This window comes from Channa argus, chromosome 7 (assembly GCF_033026475.1).
Source record: "Channa argus isolate prfri chromosome 7, Channa argus male v1.0, whole genome shotgun sequence".
Classification (NCBI taxonomy): Eukaryota; Metazoa; Chordata; class Actinopteri; order Anabantiformes; family Channidae; genus Channa; species Channa argus.
The window spans coordinates 26,573,494-26,599,233 of record NC_090203.1 but is presented as its reverse complement, the minus strand read 5'-3'; the positions used below and the strand labels follow the sequence as shown (position 1 = coordinate 26,599,233).

General features: G+C 40.4%; 2 protein-coding genes across 6 annotated transcripts; one reads left to right on the top strand and one right to left on the bottom strand.

Moving 5' to 3' along the window:
- Positions 1-1,514: 1,514 nt before the first annotated feature.
- cnih4 (cornichon family member 4) lies at positions 1,515-6,784 on the top strand. 3 transcript variants are annotated; one of them, XR_010914901.1, is made up of 6 exons: positions 1,515-1,671; positions 2,517-2,585; positions 3,630-3,742; positions 4,684-4,824; positions 4,919-5,020; positions 5,322-6,784. XR_010914901.1 is itself a non-coding variant. In XM_067511413.1 (5 exons), exons 1-5 carry the CDS (start codon positions 1,603-1,605, stop codon positions 4,944-4,946), a joined length of 420 nt encoding a protein of 139 aa, XP_067367514.1. In that variant the 5' UTR covers positions 1,515-1,602; the 3' UTR covers positions 4,947-5,273. The 3 variants fall into 3 exon arrangements, 1 of the variants encoding a protein (XP_067367514.1); XR_010914900.1 differs by having other exon boundaries at positions 4,919-5,036; XM_067511413.1 differs by lacking the exon at positions 5,322-6,784 and having other exon boundaries at positions 4,919-5,273.
- Positions 6,785-8,696: 1,912 nt separating this feature from the next.
- wdr26a (WD repeat domain 26a) lies at positions 8,697-25,740 on the bottom strand. Of its 3 annotated transcripts, none has more exons than XM_067509437.1 (14): positions 25,090-25,739; positions 23,822-23,921; positions 23,679-23,735; positions 22,110-22,246; positions 21,706-21,803; positions 20,668-20,824; positions 17,992-18,130; positions 17,769-17,909; positions 16,783-16,902; positions 14,484-14,629; positions 12,063-12,141; positions 11,798-11,927; positions 11,242-11,436; positions 8,697-10,862 (listed from the first exon to the last, which is right to left on the bottom strand). In XM_067509437.1, the coding sequence occupies exons 1-14, from the start codon at positions 25,374-25,376 to the stop codon at positions 10,840-10,842; spliced, it is 1,809 nt and encodes a 602-aa protein (XP_067365538.1). In that variant the 5' UTR covers positions 25,377-25,739; the 3' UTR covers positions 8,697-10,839. The 3 variants fall into 3 exon arrangements, 2 of the variants coding, with proteins under 2 accessions (XP_067365538.1, XP_067365537.1); XM_067509436.1 differs by having other exon boundaries at positions 8,697-10,804; positions 25,090-25,738; XR_010914789.1 differs by lacking the exons at positions 8,697-10,862; positions 11,242-11,436; positions 11,798-11,927 and adding an exon at positions 12,721-12,886 and having other exon boundaries at positions 25,090-25,740.

Here is a 25,740-nt window from a genome sequence, read left to right as displayed (position 1 = left end):
GTATTAGAAATGGCTCACAGTTTCATAGAGACAGTATCATAGAGTGTATTACTGCCCTACAAACACTCTGGTAGCAGGTAAAGTGAAAGAGAAACATATCTGAAGAGAAGTGTGACCAGATCAAGATATGATAAAATCATATTAATGTAACAGTATAAACAAACCAGAGAGAGGAATTATTATTTGGCTGTGCATGGACATGAACATGATGAACAAAGATGGCAGCTCCCCCACTACCTAGACTTGCAACTGGAGGAAATAGATTAAAATTCATTTAAATATGAATTGTTAGAAAAGTCTCTAGGATTTCAAAAAAATCTGCTACGTAAAAGTCTAACAGTAGTGTCTAGATCAGCATCAGCTCTGGATTTGACTAATTTCTTAAATAATAAAAAAACTAACAAAATAAACAGGTAATACATTTAAAAACGTTTCCCCTTTGTTAATTCTATCTCCGCATCTGATATTTTCTCGTTTTCCTCTTCTTCCTTCTTCCTGTGATACATAGGAGGGAAGCTTCAGTTACTTAGTTTATTTTTGTTGTTTTGGTTTTTTTTTTCAATTTTTTCTGTCTAGGTGTTGCGGCTCCATCAAGCCGTCAGTTCCGCTCCAATCCGCTAGGAGGGAGTATAACGCGGGCCGCACCACACGACGGGCCCCACGGATGAGTCTCGACGGACTGAGGCGACATGCAAAAAGTGGTTCCCGACAAAGGCGAAACTAGTTCATAAACGTTTTCCCAAAGTAAAGCAGTTTAATTTAAAAAATCTTAAATAACATACACCCAAAAAATTAATTCTAAAGACTGAAATACATTTTTAATGGAAATTGTTGTATTTTATATGAAAAAGATATTAAAGATTTAGAATACTTGCTTTTCCATTGTGAATGGGTGAATGTTTTGGAGACATGGAAAGCTCTGCATAAAATACGGTGATATGATGAAATAGTAAAATGTTGTGTTTTTGAAAAGGAAAAACCTGGACTTAATTAAGCTACTGTTATTGGGTAAATTCCTTATACATACTGTAAATATAGATAAATTTAAGCCCTGTCTGAACTGAACTGTGGTACCTGAAGTCCCTGGAATATGTTTAAAACAAAAAAGCACTGAGATTGTAGTTCTTACTAAATGACATAGTTTAGTTTGATTTGAAATGACCCCTAATTTAGTTATACCTTTTTTAATTATATATTTTTGGATTTCACTTTTTATTTTTTATCTCTGCTTGTTTAACTACTGTAACTCATGTTTGTAATGTGCCTTATTTCAAAAAACTGTTCATATATTTTTTTTAATTAATTACAAACACGCACAATGGAATTGCTTATCTATTATTTGTTTACCCTATTTGTGCTATAACAATTTTGTGACCGTCACTTATGAGATCAAAATTTAGAAAGTTGTTACAGCATCCTGGTGTCAAACAGCATCGACCTTCGACAATTGCTAAATGAAAAAAAACCCCAAAACTTTTCCACTGCCGCCGGTCGTTCACATGAGCCTTCCACGCTGGTGCTAGGAGGGTTTTCAGTGCAGCGCCGACTCCCGTGGGTCACAACTGCCCGGAAATGGGAACAAATCATTGACGGAAGCAGAAAATGGAGGCGGCAGTGTTCATTCTGTCACTTGTGGATTGCTGTGCACTGATTTTCCTCTCAGTCTACTTTGTATCCTTTTCGGCGATGATCCTTGGCTGGTGTCTAGGTTTACTGGCCCAAACAGTTTGCTAGAGGAAAGCTTTTAGCTAGTTATTCGGTCCTTCATCCTATTGCATCAAGGCTAACAAGCTAACCAGTTAGCCGCCTTTTCCAAGTGTGAGGAAAGCTAGCGGGAACTGATGAACTGTTTCTAAGAGCAGAGAAATGGGGCGACAAGGGTTTTGTCCAAGAAGCGAAATGAAATTAGAAGCTAAATGTACTGTGAACTTTAGCTTGCTGCAGCTAACATTATACCGAATTTCAGTTTAATTTTGCCTTGTAAGTTAGCAAATGTCACTAATCTTATCTGCCTTTACAGCATCGATATTGGAATCCGCACTAGCACATTCCAGGGCTGCAGGAGAACTCAAAGATTTACCGGGTTGTTAACAAGTTATTGCTGCTAGTGTCCAGTTCACCAGCCACAGCTAATATTAGTTCTGACCTGTGTGTGTAGTACATTGTTGGGCACTGAGGAGAGAAAGTGGCTTTTAGGGCAAGTTGTGGAGCCTGCACGTATGCTGAACATTGAACCTTCAGATGTGGTACATGACCCTACACGGTAGGAAGACACGTTAATCATCAGAACCATGTGATAAAAGTATACAAAGCCACCAGCTTGGGTGTCAGTGTCAGTTGTGTTTGGGATCCATGTTTGAACTATTTCTAATGTAGTTTGTTTACATATGTCGCATATTTAAAATACGACGTTGAAGGTTGTCTGTCTTCAATCTGTTTCATCCTGTTGATTGATTGGAACTGACAGAAGCAGGAAATGGAACAAGATTCTTTTATTGCCTTGACTCAAAGCTCAGATTATTACTCTGTCTGATCTAGAATGTGACTACATCAATGCGAGATCCTGCTGCTCCAAGCTGAACAAAGTAAGTCCTGTTAGTCTGGATTATTATGCATTTAATACACTACTCACAAAAATGTAGGGATATTCGACTTTTGGGTGAAATTTATGGAAAATATAAAACAAATCATGCTGCAGTGATATTATATAATGAAACTAGAGCGTTTAAGTAGAAGCATGTAATGGAAATTTCTTCATCTCAAACTATTTATGGAAACAAAAGCTAACAACGGTGGTGAGTATACCACAACAAAAAAATGTCAATGTCTCAATACCTTGTTCAATTGCTAGGTGTCATGTTAGTCTCATGGTGTCAAAATGTGAACAGCATGATGACGAGGACTGTTCAAAGACAAATTGTCACGGAACCAGAAAATATAGTTGATTCATAGATTTGACACGTTGGGATTTTTGTGGTTAATCACCTTTTTAAAAAACATGTTATGCAATAAGTTCTGAAACAATGAACAATGAGTTGGACGTGTGTATTCAAAAGTTTAAAGAAAGTCAAATGAACTTCCCCTGTAAAGGTTATAGTTCATTTAAGGTGCATTCTGAAATGTCATGCGAGAGCATCGCACGGAATAATATCCCGAACGTTTTGTGCGTACTGTTTGTAAATTGATAGGTTCTTGTTGCTCGGTTATTCTTTTCTCTCTGCTGTCCACTCACCCTAACCGGTTGAGGCAGATGGCCAACACACACTGAGCCTGGATCTGTTGGAGGGTTTCATCCACTAAAGGGGGTTTTTCCTTCTCCTGTTGCTCAAGAGGAATTTGTTGGGTTTTCTTTATAAATATGAACCTTACTGTATAAAGTGCCTTGCGATGACCTTTATCATTCTGTGCTATGTAAATTAAATCAGTACATATCTTTTCTCCTTTTATATGACTAAATGTAAATGTATATGTGTTGCCTTGTTGCTTGTTTTGGTTGGTTTATTATGTATTGTGATGGTTGCTTCTGTTTTAATGTCTGTTTTTACAGGTATTACAGAGAGCAATGTATTAGTATCCTGTCCAATTTGCATATTATCTCGATGGTTAATGTGTGTTTAATACCTTTTCAGTGGGTCATTCCAGAGATAGTTGGCCAATGTTTCTCCACAATGCTGATGTTGGTCTCCATGCACTGGTTCATCTTCCTCCTTAACTTGCCTGTAGCAGCCTGGAACATTTACAGGTACAGTTACTTTTGCTGCTGACAAATGAACATGATTTTTTGTAGGGTTGTCTGTATGACAGTCTACGTTTATCTGGCATATCAGTTAAAGTTATACAGACAGGGTGAATGTATCATATACCAACATTCCATCACATGAAGCCTACACTAGCTGTAAGGAGTCACTTGAAAACTGTATTATATCATTCACCATTAGATGTGCTTCATAGCACCATTCAGTGGGTGTGGACAGCAGAAACCTTTTCACATCTACCCTTTTACTCATGGTTCTAAGAGTTTATAGCTTAAATTCAACAGAACACATTTCATTATTCACAGCTTATTCTCTTCACCAGGGCACAGCCCAATGGCTCACAACGATTAGTGCAACAATTGGAGCGGAATCTGCAGTTTGGAAATGTATTGGATTTAAAAACTCCAAAGCAGATCAAAAGACTAGACCTGCACCTAACAGCTAGTAAAACAGTCAAAAAGGGACCAAATCCGAAAATGTGTTGTAAAAAAAGGAGTGAATTATGGTCAGAAGATTCTACTGCCAGTGTGAACACGTTAGGGAAAACATTGCTTCAAACATCACATGTAGATTCATTTCCCCAAGACTTTGACCTTGGCAACAAAAAGAAGCAAGTCGTGGAGCAATATAACAGAGTAAGGTCACAATCCATCTATGCACAGACATGATCCTGACAGCAAGATGCGTTCAAACACATGTTTGAAGTGATATTTGTTTTTGGGAAGAATATACTTGAGCCAATCTGCTCTGTACCTTCAGGGATAATATTAATGCTCAATGGCCCTAATAGAATGTTCATGTTACATTCACTGGATTAAATTAAAAGACATCCGTATGTGCTATATTACCATTGATGTTATAAATTTATATCACCATTCAGTGTGTGTTTTATGAGGCTTATTGTTTGTTTGTTTGTTTTTCTCTGCAGGTACGTAAAGGTTCCAATGGGGAACATGGGTGTCTTTGACCCCACTGAGATCCACAATCGAGGTCAGCTCAAGTCACACATGAAGGAAGCCATGATTAAACTGGGTTACCACCTGCTCTGCTTCTTCATTTATTTGTACAGGTGAGAGCACTGACATTTCATCAGGTAGCTGTGTGATAGTGATGGCTGGTTACACCATCAGATCTCTAATAACCTTTACCCCCTTGTTTTCCAGCATGATCCTGGCTCTGATTAATGACTGAGGCACTCAGCGAGCTCTCTGACCCCAGCTGCCTAATTCCAAACTCCAGGGTTCCTGCCCTCACACACACATGATGTATGATGTACATGATGTATGCATCAAATTTTTCAGAACACTGTATTCTTTACATTTCACACTTTGTTGTCAACATCCCAGAGTTTAATAACTAAGGTTAATATTTAACCTTTTAAGACTTCAGTAGCATCATGACAGCAACATAACATCACCCATCAAGGTGCTGTTTGTAACCTTGCATTGTGGAATATTCCTTTGTAACATAAATCTGTGTTTTGGCTGTTTACTTCATAAATGTGTACCTCCAACTGGATTTCTTCCCTTGTGTTTCATTGACTAAATGGTACATTTTTTTACACAGGGCAAATGTCTTTTTGAACATGGCTGAAGAGATATTCAACATTTTCCACAATGAAGTGAGTAAGGCGGCTTTCGTCAACAGAGAGAAACAGAAAAAGTCAAGGTCATATAAAGTCTTACACTGATAATATCAAGATTCCAACACGCCTGTCCTCCCTCATTAGTGGGTTTCCAGTTTACTCAGCCAGCTGAACTGGGAGCTGTCCGAGCTCTTGACATTTATTTTGACTCCATGACTAAAACGCTGTTGTGGAATTTGCAGTGACTAAAGTATAAAGAACTTACAAGACATTTCAGGGCTAAGTTGATGTGTTGGTAAGATCCAGATCCTTCAGATTCCCCACACATGTTCAGCTGGTGATTGTGAAGGCTGTGCCACTATATTTTATGCTGTTTGGCACCAATACTTATGCCAATATGGATGTAGGTTTGGCTTTTGCCTTAGTGATGTAACATGCTGCATCCCTACTTGTTATATTCATAGACTTTAGTGCAACTAATTGATTTTTTTCAGCTTGTTTGAAGCTGAAGCATGTAACTTTCACATTGTATTTAGTAGATACATGCTCCATAGCTTGCCTTAAATGTTGAGGGTGTGTTGAGGCCTCACATGTAACAGTCCCCGAAAAACAGCATTGGCAGCAGTGCAGAGATCCTCACTTCTAAAAGGATTAAAAGGATTTGAGCGAAGCTCACAGACCTGTCAGAGACAATCCTACCCTGTGCATTACATACTAACACGAGAAGTACTATGTCTTCATCTATGAGACACCACAGGCTTTGAGACAACATTAGTATTTGATGCTCTCTGTGGATTGATTTTGTGTAAAATGCTACGAGTAGCTTGATTCCCAATATGTAGCTTTAATTGAATAACTACCCAACATTAATAATTTGATGGTTATTGTGACGGGATCAGTGATCATCGCATGGTGGATCACTAATCTTGTTGTGAGATTTTTGATGCTTACAGACCCACCAGACTTCCAGCATTACACTCTCAGCTCTGCTTACAAACAGATAAACATACATTCATATTTGCGTGTGTGTGTTCACATGTTGTGGGCAGCAGGAATGTGAATCACACTAACCCCACATATCAATCCTGTGTCAGTGTTATTGCTGTTGTGCTGGATGCTGTCTGATAGTCATACAAAGCTGGTTCTGTTAGAACAAATGACACTGTAATACTGTAAGTGTCAGTATGGATTGTAGCTCAGTCAAACACAGATGTGGTAAATGAATCACTTTTGCATTGAACACACGTGGAACAGTGGGTGTGTGAATAGATCAGTATTTTCATATCTGCATTGTACTTTGCAGGTTACATACAGGTTTTCTGGAGACATTTCTCTCGTACATGTACATGAGTTGGCAGGATTCTGTGATTCATTCTAAAATGTATTATGCAGTGTTATGTTTTAGAGGGAAATGTGCTGTTTTTTAAATAAAAAATTAAGACACGTTGTGTTTGTCTTCATTATCCTCAAAACAAGGAACTGGTAACTTTGCACCTGTGTATTAAACAGAATACTACATAGTGTGAAAGGAGCAATTCAGATATCATGGATATGCTAAATAAATATGTATGCAGTTGCAAGAAAAAGTAACACTGTAGTTTCATGGTTTTCTGCATAAACTGGTCATAAAATGTGATCTGATCTTCACCAAAGTTATCAACAAACAACATTTTGAAACTAATAAACAATCACAATCTTTCGTATCTTTATTGAAGACAGAAAGTGATGGTTGAAAAAAATAATGATATTGACTGATTGAATCTCCTTTGGCAACAGTAAGCTACAAGTGCTTCTTGTAGCTGTGGATTAGACCTGCACAACACTTAAGAGGAATTTTAGGTTATTCTCCCTCACAGAACTGCTTCAGCTAAGACATGTTCTTGGGACATTTGTGTGAACAGCTCTCTGAAAGCCATTCCACAGCATCTCTGGTGGGTTGAGTTCCATGCTGGACCAGCCCTCTGTGAACCTGAACAGGATAAACAGTTAAAGTTAATAGATACCTGGATGGATGGATGGATGGATGGAGTTGAGTGTGTGCATGATGACTATAAAAAGCCATCATCAATCAAGCTCAAACTATGCTTAACAATGACAACAGGCAAATATTGAGCAAAGCCACCATTTTAATCTGAGGAGCTGGAAATGTTAATCTTGTGATTATGATTAATAATATAAAGAAATAAATACCCAGCTGCAGATGTGAAAGACTTGTTATATAAATCAACACTGTCAAGGTTTATGCCATGTTGTTCATTCTCTCATTTTTGTATTTAGTTCAATTCACCTTTCACCAACAGCTAACTTTTAAGATAAGAAAACTTGATTCCCAAGGGGAAAATTTTATTATTACAATTGTCCAGTAACATCAACAGGTAAAGAGTAAGAAAACAACACTCAATTCTTAAATTTTCTTAAATTAAACTATATGTTAGACAAGAAATCTTAAATAAAATCTATATGCGCTATACAGTATGTACAATTCTATATATGCTTATAGGTGCAAAATGTTTGCAGTCCCTTTATATCCAGTGCTATTAAAGGCATACGATACTGTATCTGCAATCGACAAATAACAAAAATCATCCTGTCTGATGATAAAATCATTATTCATATTTCAATCTCACATGATTTTAGCTTCACATATATTTCTCATTTACAGTGATTACAGTAGTAAATGTTTAAGTGCAGTGAACTGACAACCAGCTGTTCAATTGTCCACAGTATCTCAGCAATAAGACAAAGAACAAAAGATTTTGTTGTGAGCCGAATCCACACTGTAACATTCATGTAAGTGAGGACAGAGATGTTAATAAAGACAGGTTGGTAATAAGCTAATGAGCTATTATCCAACGTGAATTTCAGAAAATGAATATGCTCCGATCTGTGCTGTATGAACGAAGAAATTAAAGAAGTTTCAGATCACTTGTGCACAATACACTTTGTTGAAGAAAACCTGTCAGCCAGCAGGTTACTTTCCCACAGCAATTTAACTGACAGAGTTTAACTGATCTGCCTTACTGGAACAGAAAACCTGGAGTTTCCCTCATCTCAAGGTCAAACAATCCCACTTTTTACTCTGGAAGGTCCAGCTGCATGTAAAGAACTCCACCACAAAAACATACAAACCAACAAACGAAACACTCCAGTCAACTCCGTGAAAAGATTATGGAGCAGAAGTCAGTAAACAAAAATAGAACATTGCTATTGTAGTAATTTTCAAAAACAGGACACGTCTGTGAGCTCGAAGACACAATTAAAATACAATAAACGTACTGTATGTTACATCCACAGTGGATGTGGTCTGAAGAGTACTGCTCAGGTGGCAGGGAAGAAGCAAAGATCAACAAATCAAATGTAATTCCATTTAAAACCCTGAACGCTTTATTTAAAATTTGCATACATAACACTTCTCCTACAGAACAATACAGAACAGTACAATCACTTTTTTAATAACACATTTAAAATGTAAAATGTGGCTGACACTGCCCGCAAGCAAAAAAGATTCTTACTGTGGCTTCTTATAGCAAGTACAGAAAAGAAAAGAAGCCTGAAATACTCCAATAAACCAAGTAAAGAAAGTCGCAGAAACTAGAACACCACATCTGTGATTGATTCAAGTGTTTGTGTGAGACATCTCTGGTTGTGTACTAGTGTATGTGTGTTCTGTGATGGAAGAGCTTAAGCTGGTGATGGCTGCGATGGGTCCTTGGCAGATCAACAGGGTTCCCACAGTAATTGTCCAAGACTGGAAAAGATTTGATAAAACAATTCGCTTGTAAACAGAATCTGTCAAAGCAGTTTGGAAAACTATCACTACAATAAGCAGACACAAAGATAATTGTGGCTGCAGTAGTTTGTGAATCCCACAACTCATACATTGTGTGTTAGTAGGTGGAAATGTGAACGTGCTGCTTTACATTCCAATAGAAATGCAGTAGAGAAAATTTGGACTGAAACTCCAAAAGAGCAGCTGAGACCTTTTATTTACTGTAACAGGATGGGAACCCTGTAAAACATATTGTCTTGTGTGCTATTTGTACACAGCCTCATAATACATGCTATAACATACAGATATACAGCACATATTACATAGAACATCATATCAGGCAAGATTGTTCTTGTGGATGTCTGAAACAGCGTATTCAGAAAAACTATGTACAAATGTGTTACACACTGATTGTTAAAGATTCACTCATCTATACTGTTACTGTGTGACCTCTCGGCTCTCTGTCGAACTTGAGATAAGGCTAGCAATTGGCTCTCTCTGTCTTTTTAAGCCACAGCCATTATACTCCATTGTATTCACAAACTACGAACACATTGCAAAGATCCACACTGTTGCACTGGGTGACATGTTCCTTCATTCCCATGAACACACTGGTTTATTTCGAATCCCACACACACACACACGCACACACACGCACACACAGTCCTGCTGCTTTAACTTTGTGAGAAACACACTCCCACTTTGTTTGTTCTCGTCTTTTCATGGGAGTTGTGATCCAATGAAACATGAACACCAGCCTTAACAGTTGGCAGGTGGGCTTGGTTTTCTGGGGCTGATTTTAGGAGTCTTTTCTGAATGTTACATCTCCATGTGTAATAAATTCAAAAAAAAAAAAAGAAAACAACACAATAATAAATGACACTTAGAACATGTAAAACTAAATCAAACCCAAAGAAGTGGCAACAGAAACAGAAATAAAAGCACAAACAGTTAAGAAAATGAAATCCACACCGACACCGTGAAGCTATGCTTATGTAATCCATACTCAGAGGGAAGGGATGACACACATCAGCTGCTGTATACTTCTCTTAGCGTATTCAAACTGATATAGGACATACTGCGATCAGAGAACAGAAGTTAAGCATCACTCACATCGCCATGACATGCTCGTCAAATACTATTTTTCTCTGGTTATATGCAGGAAAGCTAAAGGGAAAACTTCATAACGTGTTCAAAAAAAAAAATAAAAAGAAAAGAACTGGGTAGCACAGAACATTGCATTTAAAAGTTTCTGTTTAAATAAGTGTAACATCCATGAAATGTTCTTGCAGGTAAAATCGCTTAAAAGGTTGAGGAGGACTGAAGAAAACTAAAAACATACACCCTCCACCAGGCGCGTCTAAGTCACAGCCTAGCACTAGTCAGTGAATTACTCAGGAATAAATAATGTAGTCGATAATAAATTAGAGGAGGTGGGTGGTCCTGGGTGGGGCTGAGGGAGCAGGTCCAGAGAGGTGGAGGTTGAGGGACACTTGAGGTCCACGAGCTCAGCTTCACCCAGCTGGCTCTGCTCTCAGTGATGCGACTCTGCAGCACCACTAGCCCCCCCCTCCAAGGAAACAGTTGTCCAATCACCAAAGCTTTCCACATATTATTCATTCAAGTTTCTACAGAGTCTTAATGCTCCCGTGGTCGCAGCAGACGCAGATCATCAGCTGTCCATGCTGCAACATTCTGGACAGGACAGGAAGGAGACAGAGGTCACATCCTCACAGCTCACTCGCCGTTTCTGCTGCAATTTTATATATACACACACATGCACTTACATATATTGAGGAGGCCAAAACATTAGAACCAACTCTCATTCTACTGCACTGAGCACTTTGAATTCAATCATAAACACATAGTAGAAATATCACCTTTCTGACAGTTTCAACCTAAAAACCGAGAAATTCTAACATTGTAAACATAGAATTTGTGGCAGAGCCGCTGCATTAGATTCCAGTAGTTTGTACATGTGAAACTATCGAATTGACCCGTGTGTGTGCAGTTCAGTAATCGACTTCAACAGCGAAAGAAATGTACAGCTGGCAATTCTTCATACACTACCTACTCAGGTGTTCTCCAAAACCCTCCATATCAACTATGCATACTACTTTACACGTTCATACCGTTGAGCCCCTCTGCATCCTGGACATCCAGAAAGGGAGCAGGCCCCCAAATTCGGACGGTCCCATCATCAGAGGCGCTGGCCAGCAGTCCTGGCAGGACAGGGTTCCAGCTCACACAGTTGACTGTACGGGTGTGACCAGTCAGCTCTGCGATGGGCAGCTCGCTGCGGCGGTGCCAGATGTAAACTTTGTGGTCTGACAGGAGACAGGACACTTTGTCAGCTTTACCTTTAAAAGGGCAACGCCTTCAATTTAACACGTAAAAAATCTGCTTCTCCAGCTTGCACACAGGTGGCTTGGGAAGTGTTTTTTTAAATACTTGAACAGTAAATTTTACTTGCAAAACAATTTACATTATTTAGCTTTTACTTTGTACTTGATGTGCATGTGAGCATCAATGTCTGTTTAGCTTCGGAAAGTGTTAGTAGGCACCTACACTTTATCACAGAAAAGCATAATTCCACCTTCAGTCAATTAGCTTTGTCAAAGCTATGACTTGTTTTTATTCTGTCTCAGTCCACAGTCTGGTGTTTCTAGTAAACACGTGTTGTTCTACCTTCACTGCCACTAGCGATGAAGTCTTCATTGTGCCCTCCGAAACACGAGTGGATGGTGTAGAAGCCCTGGGTCACCCCTTGGTACTTTCTCACCAACACCCGGTCCTGCAGATCCCACAGGTGTACCCCCTAAAAACACAGGATTTACTGAGACACATTTCAGAACAACACTAAATTGAACTGGTGCTGTAGCAAAGAGATCACGTTGAATGAAAAAGGCATTACTCCATAATGTGAAACGTGACAAAGTAACAAGGTGCTCACCTGAGTAGCAACATTGAGCAGAGCTAACCTTCCATTTCTGGAAACGGTGAAAGACATGATGGGGTGGTCTTCTTGTACTCTGTAAAGATACAACACACAGCTTGAGCCACAGGGGGATTAAATGCTGTTGCACAATGGCCCACTGCTCGGCTACGCAAGAATTAACAGCTACAGTGTCACAAAACATCATTTCAGTATTGTAGCCTGCAGGTTACACATATGGGTGTAGAATGTTATTTTTTTATATCTAGATTTCTGTTTATGTTCACCCATTTCATACACAGCTGCGTCTGTCTTTTACACTGGCATCCATTCCCTTGTTCACTTGTGGCACAGCTGTTTCCTTCATTGACGCCATTTAGTTTAAAGCAATTGTAATAAATTAATTGTGCCCTGAAATTTTAGTTCGTGAAAGCAACTTTTGTGTTGATTAACATGTTTTCCCACACGTTTCATTAACGCTAGTACTCAGGTACAGTAAAAATGTTTCGAACATTCTTTAAATCATGCAAAGGCCTAATGTAGTATGTCCATCGACTTGTGTGGGGGGAACCAAAAGTAAACAGATCTGCTGTTATGGTAATAACAAACACACATTTTTAATCTATTGATTAATTTTTTTTCTCCAGTTGCTTTGGATATAATCACCAAATCTCACAATAGAAATCATGTTGAAGATACAGTTTGTTACATCAAAAAGGTCTAATCCGTGATTTTAATCCTTTCGCTTTTTGTCCAACTCAGCATAATTTCCCTCATGTTCATCTAACTGGGCATCCAGTCGTTGGTCAGAAAACCTCACGAGGTTCTGTAGAGCTCTTGATCTGTAAATAAGGAAAAAAATAAGGTGGGTCCTGCTAACTAGCACACTGAGGTTCTGGTTGTGCACAGGGGTGAGAGAGGTTGTTTGCAGTGTACTGTATCTCTGTATCTGCACAATAAGTTAATATTGAGCAGATACAACAGATAATGTCAGAGGAGATTCAAAAGTGGTTCCTCAAATGTACATGATTAGGCAGAGAAAATGCGCAGCTTTTTGATTGCAATAAGGTTTTTTACCGTCAGTTTAGATTATGCTAAAAATACACCCAACACAGATTACATTTAGGTTATTTGCAGGCGATAAAGTGCAAAGCTAAGGTGTAAGCTGGGGGTGTTTGTGTGTGTGAGCTGTAGCTTGCACGGGGACAAACAGGTGATACCCATGATCTTTTTGCCAGTCCTTTTTGTTAGATGGTTGGTTTAAATATTGCAATCCTGTGTTCAGGAAGGACGAGGAGTTAAATCCAACACTGACCCTCTGTGGTGGCTTGGTTAGAAAGTCCATGACCTAGTGGCTGAGTGAAAAGTTCTTAGTTTAACCATGAGCTGCTGGGGTCTTCTTGTGTTGAACTGCTGCTCGACTGATGTCAACAAACAACATCCTTAGGCCCAGGTCAGACAGAGCACTCTTAGCAGCCTGTGGCAGCTTTTTCTAATTGTTGTCTTGACAGTGAAGAGTGTTGGCCGTTGCATTTGCACGCCTCACTACTTCAGGTGTGTCTTGAAACGTGAACTAGAAAAGCACCTCTCATTAAATCAGAAAAACAAGAGAAGAGGTGTGCTCACTCCTAACATCTTTAAGTGTCTTTTACTCTCTAAGAATTAAAGAAATCAAACAGGAGAGATCCCTGTCATCCATTTTCTTTCTGGGCGCCTCATGTACCAACTTGGATCGTGGTTTCCCTCTGTCCAACATGTTGGGTTAGGTTGTTGACACCGATGGTCACCTGTGGGTTTGACTGTATTTCTAACCGATGTTTGTGTGTTGTTAAGAGTCACGTAAGTTAAAGTGTGAACAACTGTAAAACCACTTGGGAAGTGATGAAGAAACTGCACTGATTTGGAGTCTGGGCTCCAAACAAACAAAAAACAAAAAAACGTGTTTTGCAAGCTGCAAAATCTGTCTGTGATCTGTCTGTATTAGGCCTTAGCACCAGAAGCCTCTGGATTCCCCACACTAACAACAAATTACCTTCATATTGAGTCTAGACTATCCAACTAGGGAAATATTTACATGCAGATAAATATTTGAGAGAGGATGTAGCTACAAGACCGGTAAAAAAACACAAGTTGAGTCTGTGAAACATGGCAACCTTCTGCTAGCAACACCAGCATTGTAGTTAAGGTGGGACTGTTTAGTATGGTGCCCTTTAATTCTGTGAGATTAATGATTTTAAGTAATCACATCAAGGAAAAAAAACTTTTTAGAATTTGTGATTTGTCATAATAACGAATGGGTCACAAGCTTAAGGAGCTGGCAAAGTAAAAGGATTAAATACAAATATCCAATATATCAAGTCTACTACCACTTTGTCAAACATGTACAGAAAAAGCAGGAAAAGAAGTTCATATTATTCAGCCCAGTGAGTGATGACCTACATGTTTCTGTCTGTCAGGTCTTCAAAATTATATCCTCGAATGCGTTGATGGGTGTCAGATGCAAGGACGGTCCGGCCGTCACTCAGACACCACAGGCACTGCACACGAACTCCTTCCCATGAGTCCAGTAAGTTTCCATCCAAGTCCTGGGAGTCAGGAGAAATCAAATTAGTTGGAACAAATCCAGATGGATGTGGGAAAGTCAAGATCCATAACAGATTGAAGCTAAAATATGCAACTTAAAATAGCACTGGCATGAAACATGAAATCACCCTCTCTGCTCTGCCCTTTTTGCCCTGACAGAAATTAAGCGTAGTTTTTTCTGTGTGAAAACTTCTGACTCGGACAATCTCCTGCTGTGTCTTACATATGTGAAACAGCATCTCAGAGCAACATCTGGACTTGATCAGCCTGTTGCTTTTCTATTTATTCTTCCCTTTTCATAGTTTTAGTTTAGTATTTTAGTATAGTATAAAAGCCTGTATCTCAAAATAATTATATACTTTCTCAATATTTATAGCTGGCCAACACTCACAGGGAGCAACTTAGTTGGGGTTCAGTGTCTTGCTCAAGGACACTTCGACATGTGACTGGAGCAGCTGTGGAGCAAATCAGCAACTGGGAGATTGGTGGACGACAACTTTACCTCCGGGGCCACAGTAGACCGGCACCGTGAATTAAAATTTCATTCGGGCTTTAAACATTCCGAAAGAAATAAGGAAAACAGCGAGAGGTCACTGAGCTGGTAAAAAGCGGAGGGGTGGAAAAGATAACAGGTAAGTGAAAGAGAGAAGATTCAAGCCGCATCTCCTGTCTTTAATTATGGACAATGTGAAGTCTCTAGAGAACAAGGTGGACAAATTGACTTCACTGGTGAGGAAGGATAATATCGTTCGAGAGTGTAGTCTAATGTGTTTCAGGAAGACATGCCTGCAGGACAGTATGCCCCACATATCAATATTCAGTTCAGTGCAGGCGGATCGGAGGAGAGAGGAAAGAGGAAATGAGGGGGCCTGATCACGTACATCAAAACCTGTTTAAGAAATCGTCTCTTGCCCGGACATCAAACTGTTGGCAGTGGGCCTCCTTCCATAGTATATGCCCAGAGAGTTCTCACACAACATATTGATCGGTGTCTATGTTCCTCCCTCTGCCTCCGCAGACGGAGCATGTGACGTCATACACTCAGTTGCAGCAAGACTCCAGACCCGACATCCCAATGCCCTCTTTATGATCTCCGGCGACTTTAATCATACAACCCTCTCCAAGACTCTCCCCACATTTGCACAGTATGTGGATTGTCACACCAGGGGATGAAGACACTGGACCTGATGTTCTCAAATGTTAAAGAAGCCTAAAGCTCTACTGTCCTTCAGTGCCAGGGCAGGTCTGACCACAACCTGATCCACCTCCTGCCTGTGTACTTGCCTCTAGTTTAAAGGCAGCCCCCCACCACCAAAACAGTGAAAGGATGGTCTGAGGGGGCCACAAATGCCCTGCAGGGATGTTTTGAGGCCACGGATTGGAAACCAATCTGAGACACATGGGGAGGACATTGATGGACTCTCAGGGTGCATTACAGATTACATTCTGTGTTGAAATCTCACACCAACAAAAACTGACCGCTGCTTCCCAAATAACCAGCCTGGAGCAGCTAAGTTGGGGTTCAGTTTCTTGCTCAAGGACACTTCGACATGTGACCAGAGAATCCGGGGATCCAACCAACAACTGGATTGCTCAGTCAATGCAGCATCATTATACAGGAAAACACAGCACGGGCTGTATTTTCTAAGAAAACCGAGCTCCTTCAACATCTGCAGTTTAATGAGTCTGTGGTAGCCAGCTCCATCTTCTATGCTGGGGCAGCAATATAAAGGTGGCAGACAGTAACAGACTAATAAGGAGGCTGGTTCTGTTCTGGGGGTGGACTTGGACCCTCTGCATGTTGTGGCTGAGAGGAGAATGTCATCCAAACTCCTCTCAGTCCTTCAACCCCCTCCACTGTGTGCTGGCTGCACAGAGGAGCACTTTCACTCTGATGACAGCTCCACAGAACATCACAGGAGATCCTTTCTCCCAGTGGTATTTTTACTCCTCTAGCTGGCTTTTTCTTACTTATTGATCCGTAGTTTGCACTTGTACTTGTTTATTGTCTTGGTTTGGTGGAAGGATTTTCCTTTCTTTTGTAATTTTAACGTGGAGGGCAGCTGTAACAAGGCAACACAGTTTTCCTATGGGATCAATAAAGTTGTTTTGAATCTTGAAAAAGATGGTAGTGTGTTCTATCAAAGATACTCACACACTGGTAGAACTGGCCTCTCTGGCCACCAGTCACGAAGCGTTTGCCATCTGGATTCCAGGCCACGCTGGTCAAGCTATCTTCATGAGACTGACTCATCTTAGTCCGTAACTCCCCCGTCTACATAGCAGAGTGGAGAGAAGAGAGAAAAAGGACTGAAGAGTCCTTAGCCTACACACACTACACAGCATACTGCTTTTAAGGTTTTGGTCATGTGACCTTGTAAATACCTGCAAACACAACCTCTTACTGGACTTTTTTAATGCTTCTTTCAGTGTTGAAGAAATTTAGAAAGGTCAAACGGAGTGAGAAGACAGTATTTCTGCACTCGCAAAGTCAACATGAGAGTGAGCTTTTTAGCCTCTTTTAGCTAATTGTTTTGGTTTATCATTACACAGACTCAACTCACATTAAATCATAAGGGATTTTTCCTTGAGGTGACTTGCTAATGTTTCTCCGTGAACATGCTCTCATGTACCTGTGCCTCCTGCACTGACTGTATTCAGCGTGTATGGGGTAGGGCATTTCAGACCAATCAACAGCCTGAAGGAGGTGTGAATGAGCTGTAAATGTGTTTGTCCTAAAAACAACAGAAAAAGGGAAATAATAATACAGCGTGTCCTAAGTGTATGACAGATGGAGAGCTGGTTGTCATGGTGAACCCGGTTGTGTAATTATGAGCAAAATATACAGTTGGTGCCTGCGGCAGGATTGTGCAGCTGTGTTGTCTCACAGTGAGAAGGCTTGGATCCAGCACTAAATGTGCCGGACTTCCGCACATTTAGTCATTTTAGATTTACTCATTTGGCAGATGCCTTTATACAAAGCCATTTAGTAAGGAACACACACCAGTTTCTTGCCGAAGGACACACTGACGTGGCCAGGAGGAACTGTGACTTTAACTACCAACCCTACCTGCAATTCATGGACAACTCCTCTACGAACTGATCCACACTGACCCTTCACCTGTTCAACAAAGATTATACCTGTACATTCCACAGCCACAGCTCAGAGCAGTCATCAGGACCACAGGCTATCAGATAGGCATCATCTGGGCTCCATGCCAGGTAGGACACACCATAAGCATGACCCTCCAGAGTCTTCATCAGCTTCAGCTGCTGGGTGTCCTGTCAACCAACAGACCAACCAATCAGTTATACAGTTACTTCAGCTTTCACACACTTCCTAAAAAAACAAACAGCTGATTACCGTGTCAACGTGCCACACAATGACCGTGGTGTCTTTGGACCCAGTTGCAAGTTTTGTCCCATCATTGGAAAACTTGCAGAACCAGACTTCATTGCAGTGTTCAGTAAGAATCTGCTGTGTGTAGCAGGGGAACTGTTTCCTAAAGATTAGAAACACACACACACACACACACACACATTAGCTGACGCATCAATATGCATAACCAAATTCGTTTTAAGGAGGGCTTTTTCCATTAAATGTCAATTTGACTTAACATAACGGATTATTGAAGTCTTACATTTTTATTAATGTATGTTTGCAATATGTGTGTGTAGATATATCCTATGCATGTATTGTGTGTGAGAGTCAGACACTGCCTAGGAGGCCCTGCCTACCTTGAAAGTTTGTCAATATAGGTAAGACCCAGGCTATGCCAGAGCTGGACCAGAGATGCCCAAGTCAGAGATCTGATTGTTTACAGTGTCAAAAGCTGCAGACAGACTGAGTGGGATTAAGACAGAAGACTGAGATGCAGCACTCCTAAAGCCGGACAGCTTTACATCGAGAAGGCTGTCTGGAGAAAAAAAATCTGAGATTTGGATGAAGGCTGCTCAATTAAGGGTCATGCCCAGAAATGGAATAAAAGAGTGAATGGGTGTGGGTCTGTTTAGAGAGTGGAGAGGATGGGATCCCAAGGACAGGTGGTAGGAGGGATTGAGATGAGGAGCGTGGATGTGCAAGGAAGTGCAAGGACATCAGCAACGTGTCTAGGTGCACATTCATATCTCCCAAGATGATGAGAGGAGTGCCATCTTTAGAGAAGTGCGACAGCAGAATGTTGAGCTCATCCCAGAAGTCACCCAGTGGCCAACAGATTACAACCACATGGAATTTAACCAGTGCAGTTCCCCTTATAGTGTGATATCCAAATAATGTAATACTGCCGACTGGAGTTGTAGGGGTAAACTTGTGTCACCAATGAGAAGTCCAGCGCCACCTCCCTGGGTGCGCTTGAAACCAAACTCTTGTTGAAAGCAAACTAACACGTGTTTGTTAGGTCTAATGGGAAATGAAAAACAAGCAAAAAAAAAAAAAAGGTAAATGTTCTGTAATTGCTAGTTCAAAACTAACAACAGACCTAATATCATCTTCACTGGAAGTGAAGACTTTGAAAAACTTTCTAGCTACAGTTCTAAACACTATAAAAACAGACTGAAGCAGACTCAGAAGAAATGAAATAAAATCAGCTCCCTCTGAAAGATACAATTTCAAACTATTTTAAATGGCAATCGCTTGTTTATTGTATTTCCTGTTCTATTTAGGTGCTTGTCCTCAGATTTAGTCAAATCTGAGAGTAAAAAAAAAAACATTTCAAAGTCCCAAAAGAATAGAACTGATTATTCTTTGTACAATTATTCTGTTCTTATGCCAAATTTATTTTCGACACTAAACACCAAAATTCGGTTTCAAACACAAAAACATTGATGAACTTACCTAAAAAAAAAAAAAAAGTACTCCAAAATAAGTAGAACTACAGCTTTTTCTTTAGTCAAAGGTAAAGTACAAAGAACTTCCTCTAAAAGTTACTTTGAATAGAAATCCACAAGTACTCCACTACTTCTAACTCTAAAAAGTTTCAACAATGTCTTGTGTTTGAACCACTGAATATGATTATTATTACTCAATTATACTTTTAGTAACAAAAGTAATTGACATACACTATGTGGAATGACTATATTACTGTATTCTAATTAACAACCATGACATCACTGTTGCAGCTGGTAAAGGTACTGTAAAAATACATCATCATTTATGAGTTATTATTTTTTGTTTACAACATCTACAGTACATCTGCATCCTGTTGGAGGAATGTAGTGCAGTAAAGGACAACTGGTAGAGGAGTAAAAGTAACTTGAAATAAAAATATTCAATTAAAGTAGCTCAAATTTGTACATAAGTTCTGTACTTGAATAAATGCATTTATAGATGTAGATGAAAGTTTACCTTCCCCACCCATCATAAGAAAGAACAGTTCAAAGAAATAATCGAAAGCTTAATATTACTATGAGATTTATGTTGATGATAAGTGTATGTAACCAAGCTGCAGTAAGATCACAATGTCCCTGCTGACGAGTTTAATAATTGCTGCTGCATTGTGACATTTGTAAATCATGGATCTCTCCTCTCTCGTAAGGCAGAGATTGTGCTGCACCTTGACAACCACAGTGATTTAATGAAGCTTAGGAAAACCACAATTCCATGTGTACGAGCAGTGTGAGATGAACTCTGAAACTCACATTGTTAAAAACAAAAGTTCCAGAGCAGTGACAAAGGAGATGGAGCTGAGCTCTGGCCCCAGTTTAAACCCTGGTTCTGGTTATGTTGAGACACAGCAGATAACTGCTTAGCATTTAGGGAGGTTTGAGGTCATGCCAACAATCATATAATATGACTAGTTGGATTAGCTTTGAAGAGAAATGTAGTTTAGATAAGGAAAACCACAGATTAATAGACAGAATCCATCTCACTACTATCAATTATCGAATCTGAACCCATTTTAGCTTATGTATAAATTAGTTAAACACTTGTTATGGTCACTGTACAACTCATCCAGAGTATATTTAAGTAGGATCTGCAGAATAAAGTCCCATCACCCTCAGTGGTAACCAAAGCACTACACAGTGTGTGGGTTCATACCGGCTGCAGGTGTGGTCTAAAAGCAGGGACACAGAGTCCAGTCCTGTGTCCAGCTTGGTGTTATGGTAGAGGCAGCGCTCCCTCTGTAGTTCCACTGCCTGCTTTAGCAAAGTCTGTAGGCGGCGGGGAGGCAGCATCACCGACGGAGGCAAGTATGCTGCACACAGTGACAGACACACACTCACCAATAATTCAAAAGTCATCAATTGAAAGTCAGTACAATTTAAAATTTAGATGTGAAACTATAGCAAATTTGTGGCAGTGCTCATGTAAAAATCTTTTTACAAAAAGTAAAACCTTGAGTTGTATCCATCACAGCGACTGTGAGTTTAGCTGATTCATCAGAAGCTTGTAAATCAAACTGTAGTCACTGCACTCTTGTTAGAAATATGTGTCTCAAGTTTTTAGTAGAACATTGCTGGGATCAGAACTCTTTTTGACACAGACAGTGTCAAACGTTCCACTAATGGTTTTTAAGGGAGAAGTGCATAGCTCTAGCATCCTTTGTGGAAACGGGATCAGTTTTAACAAAAGCAGGATCAGGCGCCATAAGTGAGCAAAGCAGATTAAGACATCAAGCTTTGTTCACCGAGAGACAGATGAGATTTTTCATCATAAATGTGGTTTGGCAAAATAAAGATGTGGTGGTCTCAGAGGTCCATCCTTGGTTTAAATAAAAAAATACAGACTTTCAAAATGGTCTCAGATTTCTGTATCTAACTGTACATTATCATGATAAGAGAGATGAAGCTCACTCTGGAAAACAGAGAAAACAATCAGAAATCTAATTTCAGTATGTATATGAGGTTCTTATCAGCAAAAGGTCTACATGAACACTCTGACCAGTCTGTAGCTACACTTCCTCATACACAGCAAGCTGTGAGGCTCTGTGTTTTCAGAGATCTATCTCATTGCAGCATTACATTTTTCCCATGATGACTCCTGTCCAAAAACCACCTGCTGGATTAATGTTGTGGCATATTGGTGTAGTTTGTAATGGCAACAAGAACTCTGGGGTGTGAATCAGACTGCACTCACTCTGGAGTTTGTCGAGGAGCTTTGTTCGGGATACTGTGCCCTTGCCCTCCCACTCTGCTTTGGCTCGCAAGTCTTCTGCATGACTGCACATCAGGTACCTTCAAAACACATGACATTTTCTCAGCTGCTGTTGGACACACTCACACCTGCTGCAACACAGTATACACACGTATCAATTATTGTGTCAGTATTTTGATCGTGGATTGTTCTGTCAGGCATCTTTTTTATAAAGTTCCGAATTCAACACTTCTTGCATCAAAGAACAAGCAAAGAAATTACATTTAGTTTTTTTACTGTAGCCAATCAAAGTAAACATTATAATCACTGAGTGTCCACAGAACGCCTGCCAAAATCATCCCTACAACACTGAATGTCTGAGCTTTCCTGTCTGCTGGTGAACTGACCCGCTTAAGATGTGGATACGCTCAGTATTGTATTTGAGAGGAGTCAGCTCAGCTCTGAGGACTTGCAGGGCCTCCAGGACCTTCCCATCTTCTAGATACTCCAGATACTTCTGCTGCAAAAGCAGGAACTTCATCCGCTGTAAATGAAGACAAAGAGAGGACATAGCTAAAAACAGAAACCACCAGCATTGTCCTGCAACATTTTACATAAAGACACATCCTTTTGGCTTATCTGTACGTTCAGGGTCACCACAGCGGATCATTACTTTAATTAAATTAAAAAATTAACTCAGTGGAGGTAATAATGGTAAAACCTTCACCAATTGCGTTTTGGACATTAAGCATGAGTTTATGAAGAAGTCAGTAAAAGTGTGTAGAATCTGATCTTCATCTGTTTCTCAAAGGTGGAGTCACTTTTCAAGCTTGAAAGAAGACCTCAATGGTCTGAGAGGACATTATATCACCATGAAATGAAAGACTGCGGTCTAAGAAAGAAGCTCCTGCTCTAACATCAATAACTTACAGCTTGACTAAAGTTTTTAGCTAACAAAGAAAAAGCCTTTTCAAGAAAACTTTTATAATCAGATGAGACAAATACTGACCCCTAAGAACACTGTACCACATGGTGGTAGCATCACAATCTGAGGCTGTTTTGCTGCCAGTGGATCTTAAGCATTTCATTGAGTGGGTGGAATAAAGAGGAAGCAAAACTACCTCAGAATTCTTAAGCATAACCTCAAATAATCAGACACACAGCTCAAAGACACACTTGACACGCTTGTGTTCCAACAGGAAACTGACCTTAAACACGAAAAAGGGCCCTAGCGCTGTTGTTTAAGTCCAACTGGCCTTTCTTGGAAATAAACTTTGTGCAAAGAGACTAGGAGGAGTGGAGTTTAAGTAGGGGCCAGCAGTACACTAAAGGCCCAAGACCAAATGAATGTGTGGACGCATTGTCTGCCCCTCTCTGATCCGAGGCTGTTAAAGCTCATTGTTTTGTTTTCTAGCTTTCCTGTGCTTTTCAGCTAAGATAGTGCTGTATAGAAAGCGTGAACACACTGAAAGCAACACATCAAGAATGAAGCATTTGCACAAACTGAAATCCAACATAATGATTCCATCAAACTGTGAAATGATTTGCAGTCTCGGAATGCTCAAAATATTCTGTTCTCACTGAAGATAATTATATTTACTAAAGTCAGAATTTAAATTTTTTTTCCCCCAGTATTTGTATCATTGCCTGTTCTGTGAAGTCACTGGACTCACCAGTTTAGTTTAGTAGCTTGCTGTCAATACACCAGTTAGCCAAGGGGGGGCTATTTGCTTTCTGTTGTCCCTGGACAGAAGTTGCAAGCATTTAATTGCTTTATTCAGTGGTGCTGACAAAATGTTTCAACCTGTCCACTTACTACCTCTGATTCATTTTGTGTCAACCCTAAACTCAGAGGCTCCTTGCTCATAGCTGCTGTGTTAGTCATATCTGTATCATGTTTGTTGTTGATAAGACAACAGAGGTACTAGAGACAAAACTGTGTCCATGGTTATGGGACTGGTGGACTTGCCACTTACCACTATAGCACTTGGAGAATGCATCAGTGCCTTCAGCTCATTCAGGTCACTCTCAGCCTGAACAAAGAGACGAAAAAGGAATGAATACAGAGCATCGATCACGGCTAAACTATGGATATGCATTTCTGCTAACTTGATTCCACCTTGTCCCACTCTCCTTCCATGACGTGATTGCGAAACTTGGTGGCAGATGGGTGCTCCAGTCTACAACCAGACTCCTGCATCAGGAGGTCAACAGTCTGACTGTAAAAAAATGCACACAGAAAAAACACAAATCCATTACAGTCATGACCAGCACTTATGTAGTTTTAACAGTAAGTGGAATTAGAACTGTACTGTCATGTGATCAGTAAATGGTTTGTACTAGCGCTTTTCTACCTATTGGTACTCAAAGTGCTTTACACTGCTTTTCACTCACAATCACAGACACACTCATACACCGATGGGGGAGCTGCTATGCAGCTGGCCAACACTCACCGCGAGCAACTAAGTTGTCTTTAGTGTCTTGCTCAAGGACACTTTGACATGTGACATGTCATAGCTTTGGTTTTTAGTGCACTGTGCTAATAAGGAGAGATATTGGTTGCCTGAGCAAAAAAAGCATAGAACCTTTAACTGCTGACAGAATTATGATTTATTTAAATTAAATAATGAATAATGTGGACATGGGTTTTTGATTCTCAAGTGTGAAAGAAAAAAAAGAACAGATTAAACAACACTTGTTTTCTCATTCATTTAATGTCTCATCACGTCTCATTTAGTCACATCAATAATCACAGGCCTTAACTATGGTTGACCTCAGTTTATTAGTTTCCCTTTCCTTCTTCCATCCCATAAAAATGTAAACATAATGGATGGTAATAAATTAATCTAAGGCAGTGAACAGTCTGATCAGAGAACTCATGGGTCAAGAGTATTTGAACTTATTTTTGTTCAAACCCAACAAAGTTTCCCAAATGTTCCCCAGCTACTCTTCATTCAGGCTGGGTGTAGGTTGTTGTAAGGACATACTTACTGTCATGTCTCATTAGCAGTCTGCTGAGGACAGATGTACAACAGAAACCTTTTGAAATTCCATAATAAAACTTTAACTCTGACCAAGACTGACTCACTGACATCCCATACCACCATCCCAGCATCCCAAGTAGAGCCATGAAATCTTATCTGCTTGTTTGCTGTGTATAAGCTGCATGTACCTGCGAGGCCTACACACTGATAACATATCCTCAGCTAGGTGCTGATTGGTGGAGCAGCATCAAAACTGCCTGTTTTTGTTTAGACGGTCTGGCCCTAACTTGAGAGGACATGTCCAAAGGTCATTATGACTATCCCAACTGCGTGATGGCTTTGAGGAAGACCCCCCATCTGCCAGCTGGCTGTCAGTTGACAGCCGATCAACAGTCTCACTTACTTGAGACCTAAATCGTGTAGATGTTGTCCTATGAGCCTGATGACGTCCTCCTCACACTGAGACAGACGCTTCTTCTTCTTCACATCCGCCGTGTTGCTGTTGTTGGACGCAGGCTGAGCTGACACCCCGCTGCTGCTGCTGTTGTTGTTGCTGCTCACACCGTTTCCATTGTTGGTGGCTGATACGAGTCCGTTGGAGTGAGTGGCGGAGGATGCCTCGCCGTTCTGAGCACCGTTTCGACAGGACACTTCGGAGTCTCGGTCCTGTCCTGTCCCGTTAGCCTGCATGTTACCGTAGCTTAAACACAACGTGTACTCTAAGAAAAGACAGGCGCAGCGGGACACTGCGGGGAAGAATACAGCACGGGTACAGCCGCCGACAGGCCCACTGACCCAGATGCAGCCCCGAATTGCCCTGTTCCCCCTGCGGCCGAGTATCCGTGTTTGTTTCGCCGAGACGATAACCTGATTTTCGGCTCAGAGGACGAAGAAACGGAGGCCAGGGTTATTTAGACATCGGCATTTTGAGAAATTCGGTGCCCTGTGTCGCTGTCATTGACCGTCAAAGCCGCGGTGAAGTTGTTGGGTACAGCTTGTTATTGTTGCTCTCAGACAGCTGCAGCCCTGTTATGGACATACGCAGTGACGTCAG

Excerpts from the sequence above, each read along its gene's own strand:
- cnih4 (XM_067511413.1), top strand. The coding sequence starts at position 1,603 with ATGGAGGCGGCAGTGTTCATTCTGTCACTTGTGGATTGCTGTGCACTG. Across the intron at positions 1,672-2,516 it reads TTTTCCTCTCAGTCTACTTT|ATTATTACTCTGTCTGATCT; the intron begins GTATCCTTTTCG and ends CTCAAAGCTCAG. Across the intron at positions 4,825-4,918 it reads TTCTTCATTTATTTGTACAG|CATGATCCTGGCTCTGATTA; the intron begins GTGAGAGCACTG and ends CTTGTTTTCCAG.
- wdr26a (XM_067509437.1), bottom strand. The coding sequence starts at position 25,376 with ATGCAGGCTAACGGGACAGGACAGGACCGAGACTCCGAAGTGTCCTGT. Across the intron at positions 23,922-25,089 it reads CTACACGATTTAGGTCTCAA|TCAGACTGTTGACCTCCTGA; the intron begins GTAAGTGAGACT and ends ATTTTTTTACAG. Across the intron at positions 16,903-17,768 it reads TGTGGCTGTGGAATGTACAG|ACGGGGGAGTTACGGACTAA; the intron begins GTATAATCTTTG and ends TCTGCTATGTAG.